Here is a 21,346-nt window from a genome sequence, read left to right on the forward strand (position 1 = left end):
TCCGATTTCATTTTTTATATTGTATGCAGTCCACGGTGAAAATGCTGATGCTTTTATTTTTTATTTATTTTTGCTTTTTTTCTTTTTATGCCTTTCATGGTGGACTGCATAATGCAATTCACGGTGAAAAGGCCGATGCTTTTTTTTTCTTTTTAATTAATTTTTTTATTTAGTTTGTTGATATTAATTTTTTTTTCTATTTAGTTATCAGACTTTCATTACACGGATCTAGGATTTGACGAGTTAACCTAGTTAATTCAAAATTTTTTTCTTCATGTTGGTTTTTTTCTTTTTAATTAATCTATTTAATTATCACACTTTTATTACACGACCTTGCAGTCAGACCCACATCTAAGACTATTGGGTTTGGTATTGCAGCTAAACCCATTTAAACTTGGGTCATGCAAGTTTAATGTTATTATTAATATTATAAATATCACTTTTAGATCAGGCGTTGTAGTCAAATCCAAGACTCTTGGGTATAGTTTTGGAAAAAAAACTTAACACATTTAGATCTTAATGTTTTTTAATATTTTTTTATGCAAAAAAATTAACCAACGACATCACACGGGTCACACACACACAGACAGACATATATATATATATATATATATATATATATATATATATATATATATATATATAGAGAGAGAGAGAGAGAGAGAGAGAGAGAGAGAGAGAGAGAGATTGGTATAAATATAATATTTTCAGCCATGAATATAAATAAAAAAGGATTAAGATAGATACAAGAGTTGCTGAGATAGGAAAAGTGTTTTTTTTTTAAAGTAATTTTTATTTGAAAATATATAAAATTAATATTTTTTAATTTTTAAAATTAATATATTAAAATAATATAAAAACATAAAAACAATTATTTTTCATAAAATCGTATTTATAATGCTAAACGGTTACTTATATAAAAATATTTAGCATGTTTTATGAAATTATTTTTTTTTAATTTATATCTTGGATCAATTTATGAATCAATTAAGATTAATTTTTTTAAAATGGTTTTAAAGACATGATTTTTATATTCCCAAATACATTTTATTTTGTGGTATAGTCAGCTTGTATTTGTAAGTAATTAAATACAAATTGTTATTTGCTTTTTATTGTTTTTTTTTTAGTGGGTCAAATATAGTCTACAGACTCTACACTAGTATTATTAGTTTTTAAAATAAAACGCATTTCTCCTCCTCTCCATGAAACACCTTCTCTTTAGTCTTAATTTGGAGTATCAATGTCAACTCATTTATTATTAATTTTTTATTGTATTTATTATTATAAATGAGATTTTTTTTCATCCTTCTCTTTTTAAATGAAATGTTTCTATCAATGGGATTGTAGATATTTTAAATAAAGGATCTTTTGAAAGGGATTGGCAACAATGGGTACTGTTGGGAAACTAAAATCTCTCATGAATGGAATTTGTAATGCGACATGTTCTCTCCAATTTATAGCAAGTGATGTGTTTGTATTTGTGATTTGTATGTAATTGTTTGAAAAAAGATATATATATATATATATATATATATATATATATATATATATATAAAAGGTTTCAAATCACACGTTAAAAAGATACTATGTTATTATTTTAAGTTGAAGTATTTAAATAAAAAGTTTTTTTTATCTCATATTGAAAAAACATAACTTTTTTATGAAGAACATAAATATATATACAAAAGAGTTTCAAATTCCACATTGAAAAGATATTATGTTATCCTTTTAAGTTGAAGTACCAAAGCCAAAATTTTTTTTATCTCACATTGAAAAAATATAATTTTTTTTCTTAGCAGCATAGAATATATACATCAATGGACTTTAAATCTTATATTTGAAAGAAAGAAAAAATCGAGTTCATCCAGGTTTTACCGGGTTGTTGTCCCGGCCGGTCTTTTATTAAATCCAGACTGGTCCAGCCACCAGGTCAGCCGAGTCCCGAGTCAACCCACTGGGCCGGGTTTAATAACCCTGATAAATGTAATATTTTCAGCCACGAATATAATTGAAAAGGGATAAAGATAAATAGTGATTGTTTTTAAAATTAACACATTACAAAATTAAAAAAAAACATAAAAAAAATAATTTTCATAAAATCCACCTTATTAAACTTGAAAAACTTACTATTGGGTTTACATATATTTAAAAAATATACAACACATGTTTTATGAAAATATTTTTTTACTCTATATCTTGGATCAATTTATGAATCAATTAAAAATATTTTTTTAAAATGATTTTAAAGACACTTTTGATATTGCCGAATGCATTTAGAAAAATAGATTCATTTTGTTATGAGCCTTGGGCCATTATTTTTTTTTATGCCTTTTGGGTTATGTTTTTTTTTAAATGAATTTTTTTATTTTTTATTTGAAATTAATATTTTTTAGTGTTTTTAAATTATTTTGATGCGTTGATATCAAAAATAATTTTTAAAAAATAAAAAAATATTATTTTGATATATTTTTAAGTGAAAAACACTTTAAAAAACAACTGCAACTAATTAATTTATAAAAGAGATTGTCTAATTTATAAACTATGTTAAAAAAAACATAGTGTTATGATAGTCAAGGATTGAAAATTGATTATAATTATGTTAATTTTGGATTTTGTTAGTTTCAAGTCAAACGATTAGGTTTAAAATGCCCGGGGAAAAATGATATTGTCTAACATAATTATTAAATTTAGCATGTCGAGTTGATTATAAGAAACTGAGATTAAAGCTTGATTTAATCTAATTTTTAGTTGAATCCATCTTACATTAACTTAGTAAAACTTAATTAACTTGTCTTGGTGATACAATTAATTTAGTTAAAATTATGTTTTAGATTAATAAAAAAATAGTTTTTGAAGAAAATAAAATAATATTATTTTAATAAAAATAATTAATTATATTGATTGGATAACTCAATCCTTTTCCAATTGAATTCCCAAGGCAGACCCGACAACTATACATGATGCTACAACACCATTTGTGCACGAGCCAAAAAATACCCCAAAGGCCTCACATATCAAGACAAGTCGTTCAAAACCGAAAGGCAAGTCGTTCAACCACGCAGAACAGGAGAGAAGAGAAGCAAAATTAAGGAGGAAAGCCATGCTTGTAATGTAAACAATTTTTAGAAGAGACGATGCAGAGTCAACGACACCCTTTTGTAGAATCTTTACCCTGTTCATGCATAATAATAATAGTAACTGGTATGGTTCTTTTCTAATCACTAAAATATAATCATTAGATCCACTGCTGTTTTCGCATTTCATTTTTTCTTTGTTGTCGTTTCGATTTCAATTTTGTTTCAGCTGTCGTAACACAAGTGCTTGTTGGCGTTGCATCGGTTGCTGTTCCGAGCTCTAACTGTTACGCTCTCGATAATTCTAGTCGAATTGTTGATTTTGTATCCTACATTCACGTTGTTATAAATTACGTTAGAAAGAAAGCTTGTTGTTTTCTCGGATTTTTGTTGATTTTCCTTAAGATGTTAATTTTTTTAGAGCAGTTGGATTGGGCATTTTTTTGAGTATGAAGGGAAGGTAATTTCGTTTTTCAATTGAGAATCTGAAGATTTTGATTTTGATTTTGATTTTTTTTGGCTATAAATTTGTATTGTGACGCAGGAAACGGACGTAGTGATTCGCTTTTGCAAAGACGTGGAGGCTAGATCCCAAACGGTAGTAGTCTATAACACCATTTTTTTTTTAATAAAAAAAATTGCTATAAAGATTTAGTACAAGTAATGATTTAAGTAAACTACTGGTGGCGTAAAAGATTGGATGATGTATAGGGAAGAATTGCATTTTGCATTAAGAAACTGTGTCAAGTGATCTTTATTTTTACTCTGACTAATTGCACAACTTGCGAAGCTTAACCAATTATGCTACTGAAGAACAAATTTTAAACTGCACATGCAATTTAGTTTGTAATATAATGTTTCTGTGATGCAATTGTGGTTTTATATTCTAGTGTATTTTGCTTGCATACTGTGCAGGGATATGTGGACTTTGGCCAATTTAATAATTTCAACCACTTTGTTGCTGGCTCAGGACGTGTTGATTTTGTTCAAGTAAGGTCTTTGCTTGTAAATTATGTTGTTCTGAACTTTGTTGATGATGACATTATGCTCTATCTCTAGTCTGCTCCTTTTCCTTAATGGGCTACATCAAATTTATCAGATAAGAAGTACTTTAGAGTCCTTAGGTGGTGTGGGGGGGGGGGGGGGATGATGATACAATGCAAGAGAATGATTCTTGGCAGTCCTTTCAAATGAAAAATGATAATTCAATACAAGAGAATGATTCTTGGCAATCCATCTTTCTGAATTAAATTTTTTGTTTGCATGTATGGAGTAGAGTTGCAATCTTATCCATGTCTTTTTGGCCTTCATTTTGGGAGAGGGTGTCAGTTATGCTCTCAAGATACTTGAAATGCTAGTTGCAATAGGAAAAGGTCCTATGCAATGGAAGGTAGTGCTTCCCATTTGTTTGGTAGAGGGTCAATCTATAAAGTTCTGAAATTTTGCCATTGAAAAGTCGCTTCTAGAATCCCTTCATCTCACTATCACATTTTCTCCCCGAAGGATTTCAAAAGTTTTGTTTTTGCTGATTGATGATGCTGAACGAAATAAACATTTTTTAATGGTTGGCTGACTAATTTCTATTTATCAATGCTATTTTCAACTTAGTGCTGTTATGGTGTTGCTGATTTCTGGAATTCAAAATCCAGTTGTCTGAATCATCTAAATCTTTTTCTTTAGGGGTATTACAATGGTGACTTGCTGAATTGTGAGCAAAGTTATGACAAACTGGGACGTACAGCTCAGGTCAGTTGTGATGATGTTTCTTTTCTTATTTCATAGCGCGGCACCCCCACCAAAAATAAGAAAGATAAAGTTAAATAAACATCGTGTAAATCTCATGTTTGTAACATGTATTTGTAAAATTGTTTATTTGTTGTAGCTTTGCATTCAATAGTGCTATTTTATTCATATTATCTTAATAAATGTCTCTCTTTTCCAATCTCAGGTGAATATTATATGTGGAAGTTGTTTAAATGGACAGTGTAAAGGTTTGTGAATCTTTCAACATCCAGTTGCTTCATGGCCATATTTGAACTGTGTTGGTTTTGTTCATCGTTTCTTTATTTTGTTGCAAGGAAGCTTAAATCATTAGTATTCCAATGAATTGAATGAACAATAAAAAACCTAGAAATTCTGTGGAAATTAAAGACTAATAATGGCAGTCATAATTCTAGAAAATGTTTGTTTAAAGAAGGTTAATGCACCCTTAGAGTTGGTTTTGTAAATTCACAAAGTGTTTAATGGATGATTTGATTTGACATTGTTAGTTGCTGTTGCACATATCGTGGAGCTGAATGTGTATCCTATACACCACAATATGCCTTGTATTTCTTTCTTACGCATTCCTTGATGGATTCCTTTTTGGGACACCCTATATGACTGAAAATAATATAAAGATTAAACTTGCAATCGCTTATTTGTTTCCAGACTATATTTCCTTGGGACAACTCTTTTTTAATGGTTGGCTGATTTTGGAGTGCATTGTTTTTGTTGTTCTTTCTACTTATCTTTGTGGTTTTTGTGTTTCTGAGTCTCTGTTGCATTGCTCGACATTCGAATACACTGTGCCATTAATTAGAGACTGGTTTCATCACCTTTTTTTTTTGTCTCATTTCAGGTGAACTTGGATGCATATGCAATGTTACTCAGGAGTCAAGTTGCAGGTCTCTTCCAACAATACTTTGAGTTTCATTTTATTCTGCATAAATCCTTTTTTTTACTGTACCCTAGAGTTAGTTTCTAGTTTACGATCCTGTTAACGGCCACATTTTGATATGGTTACATCAATTATTGTGAAATTAATTTCCTGAAGAGGCGTGGAATTGAACGATAAGAGCCTTGATATTGAACTTTGAGGGTTCCAGGTGCAGAATTGTGTGTGGTCATGTGGGTAAAAAATGTTTGGTAGGATGTTTTGACTTATTTCACTGAGTGGGAGTAGAAATTTTCTCTGCTTATTTTGATTGATAAAATTCATGTAAATGGTAAGTAGGAGAACTACCCAGTATTCAGAGAGGTGGGAAACTACCTTGTTTACAGTCTCTGTATCTGGGTTACAGATGCCCATTCCCAGGTTCCCACTATGAAATCCAAGAAGTAAACACAAAAAAGTAAGAGAATTTCATTTCAATAGTTCTGTCTGTCTGTAATTCTATATTATTACATCTTCACTTGCTGGTGGAGTAAGTTTCAACCAAAGCATATGTTTGTACATGGAAACTTTCCAAGTAATATCAATTATTTTATTTCAAGGCAATAATAAGTCATATCAGAAAGGTTTAGGTACAAGGCTGTCTTTGGCCATGAGATGTGTAATATAAGCAGACAATAATTGTTTTTTTCATTTTTGTGGTGATTGAACGTTTAGGTTTTCTCCCATTTTAGGGGAAGTCAAATGCACAACCTCCTTAAAGGGGGGAGTGTTTCTACCAATTGAGCTATAGAGCTCGATTGGTTAGCAGGTAGTATTTGTTGACATAATTGAACAGTTTCAAAGTGTCAGATACTGAATTTTTACCATAAATGTCAGATTTTCAAGATAGAAAGAAGAATTGCAAATTCTTCACGAGAAGACCTTTAGATAGCTGTCAAAATCTGGAGATGGAGAGTTTTAAATCATGAGTGATTGACTGGTTTTTTTAGAGAAGTGTCAAGTAAATCATTGGCTGTGTTGTCAGTAAATAATACATAATCAAGGATCAAGATCTTCCTTCCATTTCTCATTTGGTCTTCTAGGAACTTTTGAAGAGAGGGGGGTGAAATCTTTCAAGTCTCCTTGCTAAACTTCTTGAAGAAATTGCATGGTGCCCCTGTGCTCCACCACATCAAAAGGGACATGGAAGCTATATCTTTGTGCACTAAAAGTTATTTGGAAAACTGCTTATTGCTTAATGATTATTACTTTAGGAAAAACTTGGTGGAAAGGGAATGATTGGGTATGAAATGTTCAAATTGCTTGTGGTGTCTGGAATTGCAATTATGTTGTAAATAAACTAGCTTTAGAGATTCCCTTTTTTTTTTCTTTCTAATTTTCCAAGTCCTTAGTTCAACTGTCGAGTCACTTCTCTAAATGTGGCTATTTTTCCCACTATCAGAATTTTTGTTGAACTTGCAATTCCATGCGAGAAACCTGGTCCTCGGGTATTTGAAGGCTTCACCGTTGGATTTCATCCACGATCATGGGAAATTGTAAGAAGCCATGCTTTTACTGCTGATGAATGCAACAGAAGAGAACATTTGTGGAAGTTTCACTTCTTTCATAAAATTGTAGGTTTACAATGGATTGACTCAACTAGGCTATGAAAAGTCTCACCATGATTTTAGGTAAAAGATCTGTCAATTGAATGGTGTAGCACAAGCTTTTGCTCCATTACTGAAAAAACACTCTCATTATCCTGGCCAATGATGTGCTTTCTCATTTTCAGCTTCACAACTGAACAAACTCAAGTAACCCTTTATATGACTGCAATTGCTTCCCTTTCCACTTTGGTGCGGAAGCCTATGATTAAGGTACTACTTGTCAGTTCCATTGATTAAAAACTGATATTTGTAGTTGTATGATGTATCCACTTATGTGTCTGATATTTTTATGTTGATTACCCTCTCAGATTCTTCCAGAGAAAGGCCTGGAGGTGAGGTTGTCAGGTTCAGGGGCGACTGGAAGTCCTCCTACAACCTTGACACCTACATTGTTAAATGTTGAATGGACATGTATGTTTACCACTCTTTTTGATGTTTCATTGATATCTCTTTTATTTGATAATCTTCTAACATTAGAATTGTAAGTTTTGAAGGTCAGGAGGCTCGTGATACTCCATATGAAGTTAATGTCACAATACCAATAGAGGGTTATGAGCCCATTCAGTTTTTCCTTGCCAAAAGTTGTGGTAAGCTCATTTGTTGTAGGAGCAAACCAAGCTTTCCTGAAATGTATGGTTTTCTTAATGTCTCTACAATGTACCATTTGAATGATCCCATAGATGATGCCTTACACTTTTCTAAACCTATTTGGTCGTGTCAGAACTTGTATCATTCTCTGATGACAGTAACAAATCTTCAGAGGCATTTTTTGAGTGATGCCAAACACCAACAAGTTTCTGTGCCAATACCCACTAAAAATGTGCTGGTGTTTGACTTTAGTTTCAATGCCTGCTTGCTTCCTGTATAACAACCTGGTTGTTTGTTCAAATTTTGCAGAACATAGGCAGGATCAAAGAGAAGATTCTACAAGAGGATGGGCTATCTTTGGAATCATATCTTGCATGTATGACAATTCAATGATTTCTCCATCTTGAGTGTTAAGAGCACATTTCAAGTAGATTTTGTATGGGCTATATTTGGAATCTATCTTGCTTAAGTCGATTTAACATTCTTCATCTCCTTCAGTGTCTGATAAGGAAAGAAATTTTATGTTCTCATTGGCATGTTACTGGTTCTAATGGGTGTTTCTTTATCCATTCTGAATTTTGATGACTGAACACGTTGGCATGGAACAGATTCATTGTTGCATCAACTCTGTTTTGTGTTGGAGGGTTCATTTACAAAACACGGGTGGAACGCCTGGTAGGCTTCTTTGCTTTCCTTTTCAGCATTTGATAGTCTCTAGCTTCTGATTTTCTTCACAATAGCTGTGAAATAATATACATCTATATTTACTCGTTGATTTATTGTTTGAATTCAGCATGGGATCGATGCTTTGCCAGGCATGACATATTTGTCTGCGTGTTTAGAAACTGTAAGTCCTCATAACTTTTCTGGCAAATTATGTTATTTGATTTTTACTTTTAAATGATGGTCTATAATGAACGGAGTTAATAAGAATTTCACGTAAGCGGCAAGGGGTCTGTGAACAGGCCCGTTGGCTGAAGTTCATCAAGGGGATGAAAAATCTGTACGGTTATTGCATATGCATAGACTTCCTAGCAGCTAATTTGCTTTTGTGAAAAACAGGCAAGTGGAGTAGGCTATGGCTATTCACGACCAGAAGAGAATGGCAGTGGCTATGCTAGTGAAGCTTCCTGGGAACGGCCATCAGCTTCAGCTCAGGGAACAAAGAAGCAAAGTACACGAAACTACGGTTCCATTTAAGGCTTGCGGGCCTCAGCTTCAGTCAAGGAATATGGAGACCTAGCAATAGAAAGTATTTTTGAGTTATAGGTAATTGTATCCTTTTTTAACCATTACTTTCAGGCAATTATCTGCAAATTTTTTGTGCATCAACATAAAGATAATAGAGAATTTTATACATTGTATCACAAGAGGTGCTTGTTGAGGGTTCAAATTAACAATAAGCATTTCTCATGATTTTCAAGTCAAGGCTTCCAGTTTGTTTTATCTCATTCTTGATCTTAGAATCACCTCATCATGCTTCCAAGATTTGCCTCTCTGATAGCACATGTTACTGATCTGGAATAAAACATCTGCTAATTGCTGTGGAAATTCACTTTTACGTAAGATCCTGGTTACAATATATGGGTGGCATCAAGCCACCAACTGCGTGGACGGTGGATGATGTGCCAGACAGAACAAGCATATGCATTAAATAATGTTAGTTAGAGAGAGAATAATTAATTAGGAATTGTTCTGCGGGACATTCTGGGATTTAACATTCGTTGAGTTTCAAATTAAACTGGCATTTAGCCACATCCGATGACTTGTTCAACTTGATTAAAACTTGTTTGATTTTTTTAAAAAAAAATTCTAAACAACATTGTTTTAATTATTTTTTTAACAAGATTTTGTAACAATACTGTTTTGGATTAGAACGAGTCAATTTAAGCTAATTTCCTTAACTCAGGATTGAGTCAAGTCCCACAATCAAGGAAAAGCGCGTTTACAGGGATTAACATTCAAAGCACATTTTGACTCGGCGGTTTAGAGCTTGGTTTATCAAATCATGGATTTTATATTTCCTTCCGCACAATATTAATTAACTTTAACCAAAGAAAGACTGATGCCAATTTTTATTTTTTTTTACCTTTATTTTTTTTAATTAATTTTTTAAAAATTTATTTCATTAATATTAAATTTTTTTCTATTTAGTTATCACACTCTCATTACACAGATTTTAGGTTTGATGAGTTAATCTAATTTGACGGGTTAACCTAGTTGATTCAGATTTTTTTTTAATTAGTTTTATTTTATTTTATTTTTTAATATCAATTTAATTAAAAATTAAATTTTATAATTTATTTTTTATTAAGTTATCATAATAAGTAAATTTTATTATATCCTTTCTCCTCGCAAATCACCATTAATTTCCATGCTAAACAAATTGGCCGGCGGCCTCCTTGGGATAATCTTCAATATCTCTTCCTTTTTGAAGTTGAAGAGCCAGCGTGCCTTTCAATTTAATGGCAATTACCTCATTCATTCTCTTATACAGTGAAGTCCCCGTAGCAATGGGCCTCGGTCTAGCGGGCCACGGCCACCTAACTATTTATTGGTCCACTTTTTCCAGTTGCTGTGTGTACGGTCAACTCAGATTTCTAAAAAAAGGATTATTGATTGATTCGACTGAATTCCCTGGTGCAAGAGTTGTTAGGTTTAGGAAGAGTCCATGCTCGAAAAGGACAAACCAATATTCTCTCCCGTTGGAGATCTTGTTTTATGTTTTGGTGGAACTCGTGTTTTATCTAGATTTAAATGTTTTTATGTTTTAATCTTTTTAAAAATATTTTTAAATTGTTTTGATTTGTTGATGTTAAAAATAAATTTTAAAAAATTAAAAAAAATCTTAAAATGCATTATTTTTCACATTCTTAATTACAGTCAAATAAGCCAAAGAAGGTTGCTTACTTTCCAAGAATTACCAACTTTTTGGAGTGGTTGTCCAACCCTAGCAGTTCTCTCACATTATTGGTCTGGTGATATTCTCACGCTGTAGTTTAGAATATTTGCATGTCAATACACACACACACATCACAGAAAAGAGACAGATGCAGGTGCTATATATATATATATATATTAATATAGAGTTTACAAGTCAACAAAAGAGATCATACCAATAAGAACACATAGAACCTTCAATAGGGTTTGAATTATTCCATCCAATCTCTTATTAACATTCTACTTACAAGCAAAGTAACAGTAAGAGAAGCTAGCAGCATGCTTGTTATGGATGCAGCTTTGATCGAAATGTATGAATGTTTCAACCCCATGCGATGTTTACAGCTAGCTGCTGTATTGCTTTCTAGTGGCCACGGACATTTGATACTATCTTTAATGTTTGAGATCATCCATTTTGTCAATAGAGCAGGTGAATCTGCTTCTCTTTCCGCAGGCGTTTCTCTCGCCAATGCTTGTCTTCACATTGGGGCTCAAAATTATAAAAAACTATATCATTTGACCGCCTCCAAATCTCCAAACTCGAGTCATGAACAGGGGCTCTAGACAAAATTATGCAAGGAAGATGATAATTAGCCCGATCATTTGTGATACTGAAAAAACATCCTTTGAAATCTGTGTTTTGTGCTTTGTTTTCTGCACATCCCATCAGTTTAGAAAAATGAGGTTCGGTTACATGCTCACTCTGGTTTTTTCCACAACAAAGATTGGAGTTCAAGTTACCAAGGACTGGTTTAGATAGGATGTCTAGATCAGCACGCACAGTGTCGTACAGCCATGGTAGTACATGTTTTACAGAAAACCCATTACAGTTAATTACTTAACTTAATCAATTTAGGAACTGCTTAGTTGCTTTCATACAACTTTTGTATCAATGTGGTTAATAAGTATACATACATATATATACATACATACATATATATATATATATATATATATATATATATATATATATAATGTTTGAGAATGTGGTTGTGGTTATTTTTTAAAATATTTTTTTATTCAGAAATACATTAAAATAATAATTTTTTTATTTTTCTAAAATTATTTTAATATCAACTTATGTTATAAAAATATTAAAAAATATATTAATTTTAAAATAAAAAAATAATTTTTTAAAAAAATTAAAAAAAACGATTTAAACCATATTTCTAAACGCTTCCTCAATAGAATGAATTGGTAACCACTCTTTTTCTTTTTTTCTTTTTTTTTTTGCCTTTTTCATTGACGAAAAGCTAGTTAGTTACCAACTCCAACCTTTTGTTCCCTTCCCTCCTTCTCCCTCCAGTATTTCTCAAGGCTTTTCATAAGGTTCCTTCTATAAATACCGTAAGACCGTCTAAAGTTCTCTCATCATAGCAACTTTTGAAACTTGATTCTTCTTCATATTCCTTGGAAATCCTGTGAAGAAGTCTTGGTTTTGGAAGTGATAGTCTAAAAAGATTGAAGCAGTAATGGCTCAGTCTATTAGCATTGTCTTAGTTCTTGCTCTTGCTCTCCTTGCCAGCTTTGCCCCTCTTTGCTTTTGTGGCAAGACAAGTGGTGGCTACCTCTACCCACAGTTTTACGATAGGTCATGCCCGAAAGCTCAAGAAATAGTAAACTCCATTGTAGCCAAGGCAGTTGCTAAAGAAGCTCGCATGGCAGCCTCATTACTTAGGCTCCATTTTCATGACTGTTTTGTCAAGGTCTATAACTGATTGCTTACTATATGTAACTCTGATCATCACTAGCTCTTCTACCATCATGACTACAATAATTTAAACTGTTGTTAAAATTGCAGGGCTGTGATGCATCAATATTGCTAGACAGCAGTGGAAGCATAATAACTGAGAAGAGGTCAAATCCAAACAGAAAGTTCGAGGATTTGAAGTGATCGACAAGATTAAATCTGCACTGGAGAAGGAGTGTCCTCAAACTGTTTCCTGTGCTGATATCATGGCTTTGGCTGCAAGAGATTCTACTGTTATTGTAAGTGTTACATAAGAATTAGTCTTGTAATACTTGGTTACCGAAACTCCAGAGCTAACCACATTTTGTTAATGTACACACAGGCTGGAGGTCCTAGCTGGGAAGTTCCATTGGGAAGAAGGGACTCTAGAGGTGCAAGTTTGAGTGGTTCTAACAACAATATTCCCGCTCCAAACAACACATTTCAAACAATTCTTACCAAGTTCAAGTTACAAGGCCTTGATGTTGTTGATCTTGTAGCACTATCTGGTAAATTAACTCAACCAATGCCCTTCTTTGAGCTTCCGCAAACTATTAATAAGGTCCTTAAGTTTCGAAAAAATTTGTTCAGGGAGCCACACAATTGGAAATGCTCGGTGCACCAGCTTCAGGCAGAGGCTGTACAACCAGTCAGGAAATGGGCAGCCTGATTCCACTCTTCAACAATCATTTGCTGCCCAATTGCGCACCAGGTGCCCCAGATCAGGAGGTGACCAGAACCTGTTTTTCTTGGACTTTGTAAGTCCAACAAAGTTCGACAACAGCTACTTTAACAACATATTGGCTTCAAAGGGACTGTTGAGCTCTGACCAAGTTCTCCTGACAAAGAATGAAGCATCGATGGAATTGGTCAAGAAATATGCCGAGAACAATGAGCTTTTCCTTGAGCAATTTGCCAAGTCCATGGTTAAGATGGGAAATATCTCTCCGTTGACAGGTTCCAGGGGAGAGATTAGAAAGAGTTGCAGGAAGATTAATGCTTGAATCGCAGTGCCTAGTTAGATCTATGCTTTAAATATCTTGTGTTAAAATGCATCGTGTCTGTTTCCTGTTCTATGGTCTCGTCTTTCTTTAGTTCTTTCAAACATAAATTTCATGTTTCCACTTTGTTTTGTCTGCTTAAAGTATACTTTCATGAATAACAATCACTTAAAACCCATCTGCTTACTTTTATTTTTAGCTGATGACATTTAGAGGGAGGGGTCCTCCCTTCACCAATTTGCTCTCAATGGTTCATCTTCATCAGAAATAACAGAAGTGGCATGTAAAAGTTCTTGCAATCTTTTGTCAATGGGCAGCAGTCTTCAAAACTTATACATAAAATGCATAAATTCTAATCCCAGAAAAGGATCAGTAAACAACGAAGCTGTCCATTTCTGTGACAGTCAAGGCCATCATACATGCTATTGTTACTCTGTTGCTCAACTTGTAACATTAGGAACAGCAAGATTATAGGGATCTCAGGCTTCTAGAGGGGTGCTCTAAGACCCTGCCTTATGCCCTCCGCAATCTCAAGAAATAGAAATACAAAGAGGCAAAAACAATGCTGCTGATCAAGCCTTTGTCCAAGCAACAATCTTGATTTGCTGTTTCAAAATGTTAACTCCATGCTTCATATTTGTTTTTTTATAAATGGAACATGTGGATGATTTCCATTTCATCTCAAGCCCTTGTACTTTCATCTCTTTTACCCAATCAAGCCAAACAGCACAGAAGGTGTTATGCATAACACAGCATATGCCAGCTATACTTCAAAAAACACATTGACATTACAAGTAAAGTGCATCTAAACTTTTCAGCGATGAGAATATGCAAGACCATACGATATAGTTACCAAAAGAACCGGGCATCGCAGTTTGTTTGCCTGAACGCTTCATTGTATCGATAGAATGAACGAAACCGAAATAGCAAGACTTCAAATTTGTCACAAGATGATTTGAACTGAATTACTTTTTTTGTTATACTATAGTTCAAATTATAGAGATGGTGTAAACTCAGGGGAGCTCATCTAATGTTGAATGTTGTATAGTATATCACTTTTGCCTTTGCATTTGAGATCGTTTCTTTTATCCTTTCAGCTGCATGCAGTTCCTTCTTTGTTAAATTCAAGTTTTCTTGAAGCATTGCCAGTTTTTCTTGATACACTGCCATCCTTACTTGAAGTACCGCCCCACCATAAGAGCTTCATATTCTTCCAGCTTTCTCTTCTTCTCATTGATAGCTTGATTAGTAATATCCCTTGCCTCCTTCAAGGACGTAGGTTGTTTAATCACTTCCCTCGTCTGCAACCAACCTTTGCTTGAGCCAATCAACTTTCAGACCTGCTCTTTCAAAATCAGTGACAAGGGCCACTGCGTTTTCAATTTCGAACTGTGTAATCTCACCAAATTGCAAAACCCGTTTCTCCTCTTTCAAACCCAGTTACCGTGAGCCTTTCTTTGAGCATTTTGCCAAGTCTATGGGCAGTAAGTAGTCAAATCTACAAATTTTATGCACGTAACTCATAATAGCAAGAGTAGAAAAGGTTCAACAAACAAGTGTGGGATCTTCTGTAATTTTCATTTGCCTATTGCAAATAGTCAAGACCAATAAAGATGCAAAATATAATGGAAATGATCAGCTTGATCGACGAGGAATAGAAATATGATGGTGCTCTCAGTCATCTAGCAGGGCTTTCAAGACCCTGCCTTGTGTCCAGTGATCATAGCTTCAGAACTTCCTGGAAATTTCAGCTGCAGTTTGAGGAAATTTCCTTTTACTTTTCATGTCTTCTTCCCATCAAGCTAAATAGCAAGAAGATATAACACAAACACAAACATATGCCAACTAAAATTTGAAACAGTAATTCACATTACATGAGTGCTTTCACTTTTTTAAGCCTACTTGAATATTCACATTTAATTTATTAATAATAGTGTTTGGGATCGCTAGGCCTTTATTAAGACCATAGTTATCGGCTCGGGGTCTAGCTTATCAAGGCTTGAGCTGTGGGTTCACAAGGTGACTTAAAAACGACGACGACTTTCTAGTAATTTTTTTTAATGAAATAATATTGTTTTGATTAAACTCTTTGGAGCTTTAAATTCATGTTCTCCTCCCATATGGATTTCCCAAAACAATGGTTACTGTAAAGAATCTCCCTCCTCTCTAGGTTCTTCTTCAACAGAATAGATAATAATTAGAAAAAATAATAATCTAGAACTCGTTTCTGCAATGTCGATGAAACCTATCTGATGCCATGCTAACACAAAATTTAATTTTATATTTCCTCTATCGAAATTAAACTAATCATAGTGACAAGAGTTACCTCATGGTTAGGAGCTCTAGATATGGAGGAGGTCTCTGCGTCCATTAGCTTCTGTTGCAGCCTGGTACTTCGCCTCCTATTTCCCATATCAGCATAGCTTCTCCTTTTTTCTTGTCTTGCCATTTTTAGAGCTTATGAACAAGAAGAAACAGGAACATCATATGACAATGTGTTTAAGTTTCTTGAGCGCTGGATGTGTTTCAGAACATTAACTACTCTACTGTTTACGTTCCATGCAATTTCAGAAGTGAAGACCGCAAGCAACCATTGACTTCTGCTTAGCCTTTCTAGGCTAAAAACCGAAGAAGAAGAGAGAAAAATGGATGTGTGTCGAATGTGATTATAAGCAAGTGCTGTAAAGATCAAGTCTTTTTGACCGTTGTATTTATCTATAACCTCCATGAAAATGCTAATTGTCAAGCTTTTCTTTTTTTTTTTACCAGAAAAAAATCGGCATCATTTCAAGCAGAAAATCTTATGGGAGCTTTATTATGATAAAAATTAAATTGCAAGGGAAAATTATACTATGCCTTTGGATCAATTATATATCAAAATGAGTATTTTAACATATCATAAAGTTTTTCAAAATGGTTTCTTTTTATATTTATAAGTAATTACACTGTTTTCTGAAATGAAATGAATATTGATTTTTTAAAATTATGTAGATAATATACATGGTTAGCTATACAAGTGCCCTTGATTTATATGATGGTTTTCAATATTACTTCTCATTATAATCAATTTATTATTTGACAATTTCAGTATAGTATATCTTTCCTTTCAAATTAGTTACTGGATTCCTTCATAATTAGCTAATCAAATTTTAATTATTTGATAATATTATTATGATTTCTCTACTAGTTAACATATATGTTAACTCGAGATTTGTTTAATTTAAAATATAATTTATGCTAGATTTTATAAAAAAAATAGAAAAAATTGATCTAGTATCACCCTGTTAAAAACATAAGTTAACCTATAATTCTATTAAAACTCAATAAAAAAATCATTGATTTTATTTTAAAATAAAATTCAACACAACGTTATTATTATCTTTTTTATTAATTTGTTTAACCCGTGGACTAAAAGTCCTGAACTCAAATCAAGAAGATATCAATGATCTACCAACATTAGAGGCTATGCCTGGTTCAGCCCATTAGTGCACCAAACAGCAAAGCCTGTTTGATAGCAGTTGTAGGGTTTATGCCTGGATTTTACAGTTACCGCAGTTTCTCTTTCTCAGCTTCAAAGGAAGGAAAACGACACTAACCTCCTTCATTTCCCAAAAATGCTCCTATAATCCCTGTAATTTCAAAGAACTGGCAAAACCCACAACCCATAAACCCTAAAGATGAGATCCTTACACTTCTTTTCTCAAATCCACAAAACCCTAAACCTTAAAATAACCCCTAGTTTCACTCTCACATCCTCAAGTTTCACTCGCCGATTCACATCTCCCTCTCAAGAATCAACTGCATCTCCACTAGAACCACCTCCATCAACTGATAGGGTCTCCTCAATTGTGGATGAACTCTCAAAATTAACCCTTCTGGAGGTATCTGATTTAACTGAGGTTTTGCGTACTAAATTGGAGATTAAGGAAATGCCAGTGATGGCAGTGATGATGCCAGGAATGGGGTTCAGTATGGGAGCTGGGATGAAGGGCGGTGGTGGTGGTGGGGCAGCAGCGGCGAAGGCGGAAGAGAAGGTGGAGAAGACAGTGTTTGATGTGAAATTAGAAGGGTTTGATGCGGCAACGAAGATCAAAGTTATTAAGGAAGTTAGAGGTTTTACTGATTTGGGATTGAAGGAAGCTAAAGATTTAGTGGAAAAGGCACCAACTTTGTTGAAAAAAGGAGTTACTAAAGATGAAGCTGAGAAGATTATTGAGAAAATGAAGGGAGTTGGGGCTAAAGTTACAATGGAATAAAGAATGTGAGTTTTTTTTTCTTATTTTTTTTTGGTAAATTTGAGTTTCTTTTCAGGAACTTAGAGTTTAGGCAAGGGGTTTTGTTTGTAAAATTGAATCTGAAATTGAATCGCTTTTTCTTTCGTTTGGGTTAATGTGGCTATAAGCAGCTGTTTCATAAAGTTGTCTGTTCTGCTTGTTACATTGAGACGTGAACTTCATCTGTTTTTCATTTTCATGGAGAGAGATTAAATCATGCAGAGTAGTTTTTAGATCAGCATGTTTCAATCGCTACTCTTACATTGAATAATTTGAAAATGACTGATATCAAGTAGATTAAGAACTTTTATCTGGAAACTGAGATGGGTTTTTTGGGTAGAGAGGGTGGAATGATTTCGAGTGAGAACAGTGCCATTGTTCAAGAGGAACAAAAATTGGTGCCAACAGTTAGGGATTTTGGGGATGTATGTATCTTGATAGTTGATAACCACAAGTCGAGAATGTTGACCGTGTACAAATATTGAATCTAATAGCACAAAAATGTAAGTGGGAGTGTGAGACTACTTGAAGTATCAGTTAAAACTCAATGGACAGAATGTCTGCAACATAAATGCAACATGGTTATGGCTGGCTAGCATGCCTTAGGTTGCTCTCTGTTTTCCTATTTTTGAATGTTGTGTCACTTGTGTGCATGCATAGTGTGTGTATGTATAATGCATACAGTAAAAACCAAAATGTGTTTATGTCCATTATGTTTATTGAGAAAACAGAGAAAGTAGGATCAAAAGTTATAATCGAATGATGAGTCAGTTTGTTATATTTCTTTTCTTTGTGAATTTGGTTGGTTTTTTAGCAATGTTAGTTTTCAAAAGATTTAGTTTTAGGACAAGAAAGGTTAGGTTAATGAAGTCGTATGCAAATTGTGTACATTTTATTGTTTGGACTAGGCATGTAGGAGTGTGTAGCTGCATTGCTTTTGATTGTTGGGTTATGTTGATGAATCTTGCTTTGTAGAATTTATAAGATAGGACATGCAACGCAAGATGATGGGGCAGGGTTTTACTTTTTATTATACTGTTCCTTACCTAATGGTTGTATGTTGAGTAGCATATGAGTTGATTGGTATGTGGAGAGCTGGAGATGTAGTTTTTTTGTTCGAATAGGAAAACTAGGGAAAGAGATTAAATTCTTATTCAGCATTGACTCATTTGAGACTGCTTCAAGATCCGGTATGATGATAATTCTTTGGAATTTGTCAACTATCCACTTGCTTTCCTAGGAGTAATTTGCTTGAAGAGGGGATTTAGAAACTTTCTTGAATCCCACGTGATTGATCATTTGGATACTAAGATCTTTCATCCAGAAACGGAGCTACTTTGGAAAAGAAAGCTCGGGAAGATGTTTTATTTGCTGATTAACTAGTTTTGATTGCAAAAATAGGCCATTTGCTGTAGTTGATGTGAATGTTGGCTCAGATCAAGTGGAAATTCCCTTAGCAAACCTCACGAGCAGGCACATATCACTGTATAATCACAATTCACAAATCTTTAACTTTGTTTAAACCAATATGTTTAATCTAGTCACGAAAATATAACCCATACAACTTGCACTTACAATTACATTACCTCTCACATATACATCTATGGTTCCACGACACCTTTATGAGAGGACCGAGGACCAAAGATATGTAATATCTATGTAGTAATAGTTAGCATTCTTACTATAGAATCTCTATTTTCCAAATCCCATATGTTGCTTGCATGGAACTGTGCTTGTGTTTTTTGCATTAGCAGGGATAAGAGAGGACAATTTAATTGCCAGAGCTAGTTTCACTGGGTTAATTATTTGCAATGAATTGTTGTTCTGCATATCGCTGTTACTATTTTAATTTTATGGATGCATCACTTCATTTTTCATTTTGGGTCAACATCCTATTAGATTCCAACACCTTATAATAATTAGCTTTTGTTGTTGCTTAGGCTTCCTCCGAGGATAAATGTTAAAAGAGCTAAAAGTGGAAGGCTGCACTGGCAAGTTTCATTGAAATTAAGAGCAGTTGATGCTGATGTATCATGTCGGATTTGCTGGCAGATCATGAAATTGATGGTTTCATCATTATACAGAACATTCTTTGTTAAAAAGTTCATTGTTCTACTCCACTTGAAGCCGCCAGCCTAAGCTCAAATTAGTTTATTTTTGTCAATTGTAACTGCCCTTGATTTCCTGACAAATGCCACACCAGTTGGAGAATCGGTTTTTGATGATAGATTCGCAAAGGACTCAATGGATTGTACCTTGCAGCATTCTTATGGCTATGGGATTAATGTTTTCCCAGAAACATTTTCAACTTGCAGCATTGGAAATAAAAGGAATATTGGAGATAAAGGGTCATATTTATATGGCATTTGGTGGTACTTATTGTGTTATCAGTCAACTGTAGCAGTAACAAGAAAGGCCAAGTATAAGTTGAGCTAGGCCTTAAAAATGGTTTCAGTAAAAAATAAACAATTTCATGGAATGACTTGCAAATTAGCAATAAAACCTTGTCTGGCCCTATGGAATACATATGCATGTTCTTTGTTGGCATTTCAGCAGCTCATCGCCTAGGGTTTTGTGGCATATGCTGAACCAGACAATATCAAAGTGAAATTTGAATTTAATGAAAGCTTTTCAGCACATCCACTTAGAACTTGATACGAAAATTTGAACTTGTAGATCTGGACTAGACTAGGTTTAACAACTATACTATCTTGGGTATGATGGCATGTTATATAGTAACGTTTTAGTCCATGGAAGAATCTGCAATGGTGATTTTATATCATCGAAGTTGCAAGATGACATAATCACCAGCTTTCTATTCCTTCTTGCGTGGCATATGAAATGAAGCTGGGGATTATGGATACTTGAAATCAAATTTCCTCACCATTCCTTTGCCCAACCTGATTATTCTGCAGTGCTAAATTTTCTTTAAACACTATCACCTTTCAAACGACATCGCACAACTTACCTAGAGCAGACAAAACAATGAATCCTGTAACCTGCAAAGAACTGTTACAACTTACAAGGGACCTGTCAATCAGCTTCATGGATTCTATATAATACAGATATGGGGATATATTAATGTAGAAAATTGAAGATGTATTTTATGTATGTTTTTAGAATTAGATTTTGATATATGTATTTTATTATTAATTCAAATTCAAATGCTTATTCTTAAATTAATTATTAAAAATTAATAAAACTAGTTGAAATATATGAAAGCTGCAAACTAATTTGAATAATATACATGACAAGAATATTTAATTAACATTTTTCTTGGTTAACATTCATCATTTCTCCATGTAATTTATATTATTTTTGTTTGATATTATAACATTTAAATACGAAACACAATATTGAAAATATTCTGTTTGTTTGAAGTTGTATTAAATTATTAATGAAGAAGTCATGAGAAATCGGATGCATTTTTAAGTTATA

General features: G+C 33.5%; 3 protein-coding genes across 4 annotated transcripts; all 3 read left to right on the forward strand.

Moving 5' to 3' along the window:
- Window positions 1-2,995: 2,995 nt before the first annotated feature.
- On the forward strand, window positions 2,996-9,410 carry LOC133673546 (uncharacterized). Of its 2 annotated transcripts, XM_062094414.1 has the most exons (17): window positions 2,998-3,201; window positions 3,304-3,398; window positions 3,496-3,534; window positions 3,619-3,672; window positions 3,990-4,064; window positions 4,755-4,820; window positions 5,023-5,065; window positions 5,695-5,740; window positions 7,172-7,265; window positions 7,348-7,400; window positions 7,502-7,586; window positions 7,685-7,787; window positions 7,871-7,963; window positions 8,274-8,340; window positions 8,573-8,639; window positions 8,758-8,811; window positions 9,027-9,410. In XM_062094414.1, exons 1-17 carry the CDS (start codon window positions 3,135-3,137, stop codon window positions 9,162-9,164), a joined length of 1,239 nt encoding a protein of 412 aa, XP_061950398.1. In that variant the 5' UTR covers window positions 2,998-3,134; the 3' UTR covers window positions 9,165-9,410. The 2 variants fall into 2 exon arrangements, with proteins under 2 accessions (XP_061950399.1, XP_061950398.1); XM_062094415.1 differs by lacking the exons at window positions 7,172-7,265; window positions 7,348-7,400 and having other exon boundaries at window positions 2,996-3,201.
- A 2,851-nt stretch (window positions 9,411-12,261) lies between these two features.
- On the forward strand, window positions 12,262-13,812 carry LOC133672731 (peroxidase 72). The gene is given in 5 exon segments (XM_062093241.1): window positions 12,262-12,610; window positions 12,706-12,778; window positions 12,781-12,893; window positions 12,977-13,142; window positions 13,225-13,812. Coding segments are annotated over 5 exon segments (999 nt in total). The 5' UTR covers window positions 12,262-12,376; the 3' UTR covers window positions 13,638-13,812.
- Window positions 13,813-17,104: 3,292 nt separating this feature from the next.
- On the forward strand, window positions 17,105-20,283 carry LOC133672546 (uncharacterized). Its single transcript, XM_062092994.1, has 2 exons — window positions 17,105-17,895; window positions 19,849-20,283. Exon 1 carries the CDS (start codon window positions 17,312-17,314, stop codon window positions 17,888-17,890), a length of 579 nt encoding a protein of 192 aa, XP_061948978.1. The 5' UTR covers window positions 17,105-17,311; the 3' UTR covers window positions 17,891-17,895; window positions 19,849-20,283.
- Window positions 20,284-21,346: the final 1,063 nt, after the last annotated feature.

The sequence above is a fragment of the Populus nigra genome, chromosome 14, assembly GCF_951802175.1.
Source record: "Populus nigra chromosome 14, ddPopNigr1.1, whole genome shotgun sequence".
Lineage (NCBI taxonomy): Eukaryota > Viridiplantae > Streptophyta > Magnoliopsida > Malpighiales > Salicaceae > Populus > Populus nigra.

Coding starts and splice junctions, on each gene's coding strand:
- LOC133673546 (XM_062094414.1), top strand. CDS start 3,135: ATGCAGAGTCAACGACACCCTTTTGTAGAATCTTTACCCTGTTCATGC. Junction 8,341..8,572: donor TTTGGAATCATATCTTGCAT/GTATGACAATTC, acceptor GGCATGGAACAG/ATTCATTGTTGCATCAACTC. Junction 8,640..8,757: donor AAACACGGGTGGAACGCCTG/GTAGGCTTCTTT, acceptor GTTTGAATTCAG/CATGGGATCGATGCTTTGCC.
- LOC133672546 (XM_062092994.1), top strand. CDS start 17,312: ATGAGATCCTTACACTTCTTTTCTCAAATCCACAAAACCCTAAACCTT.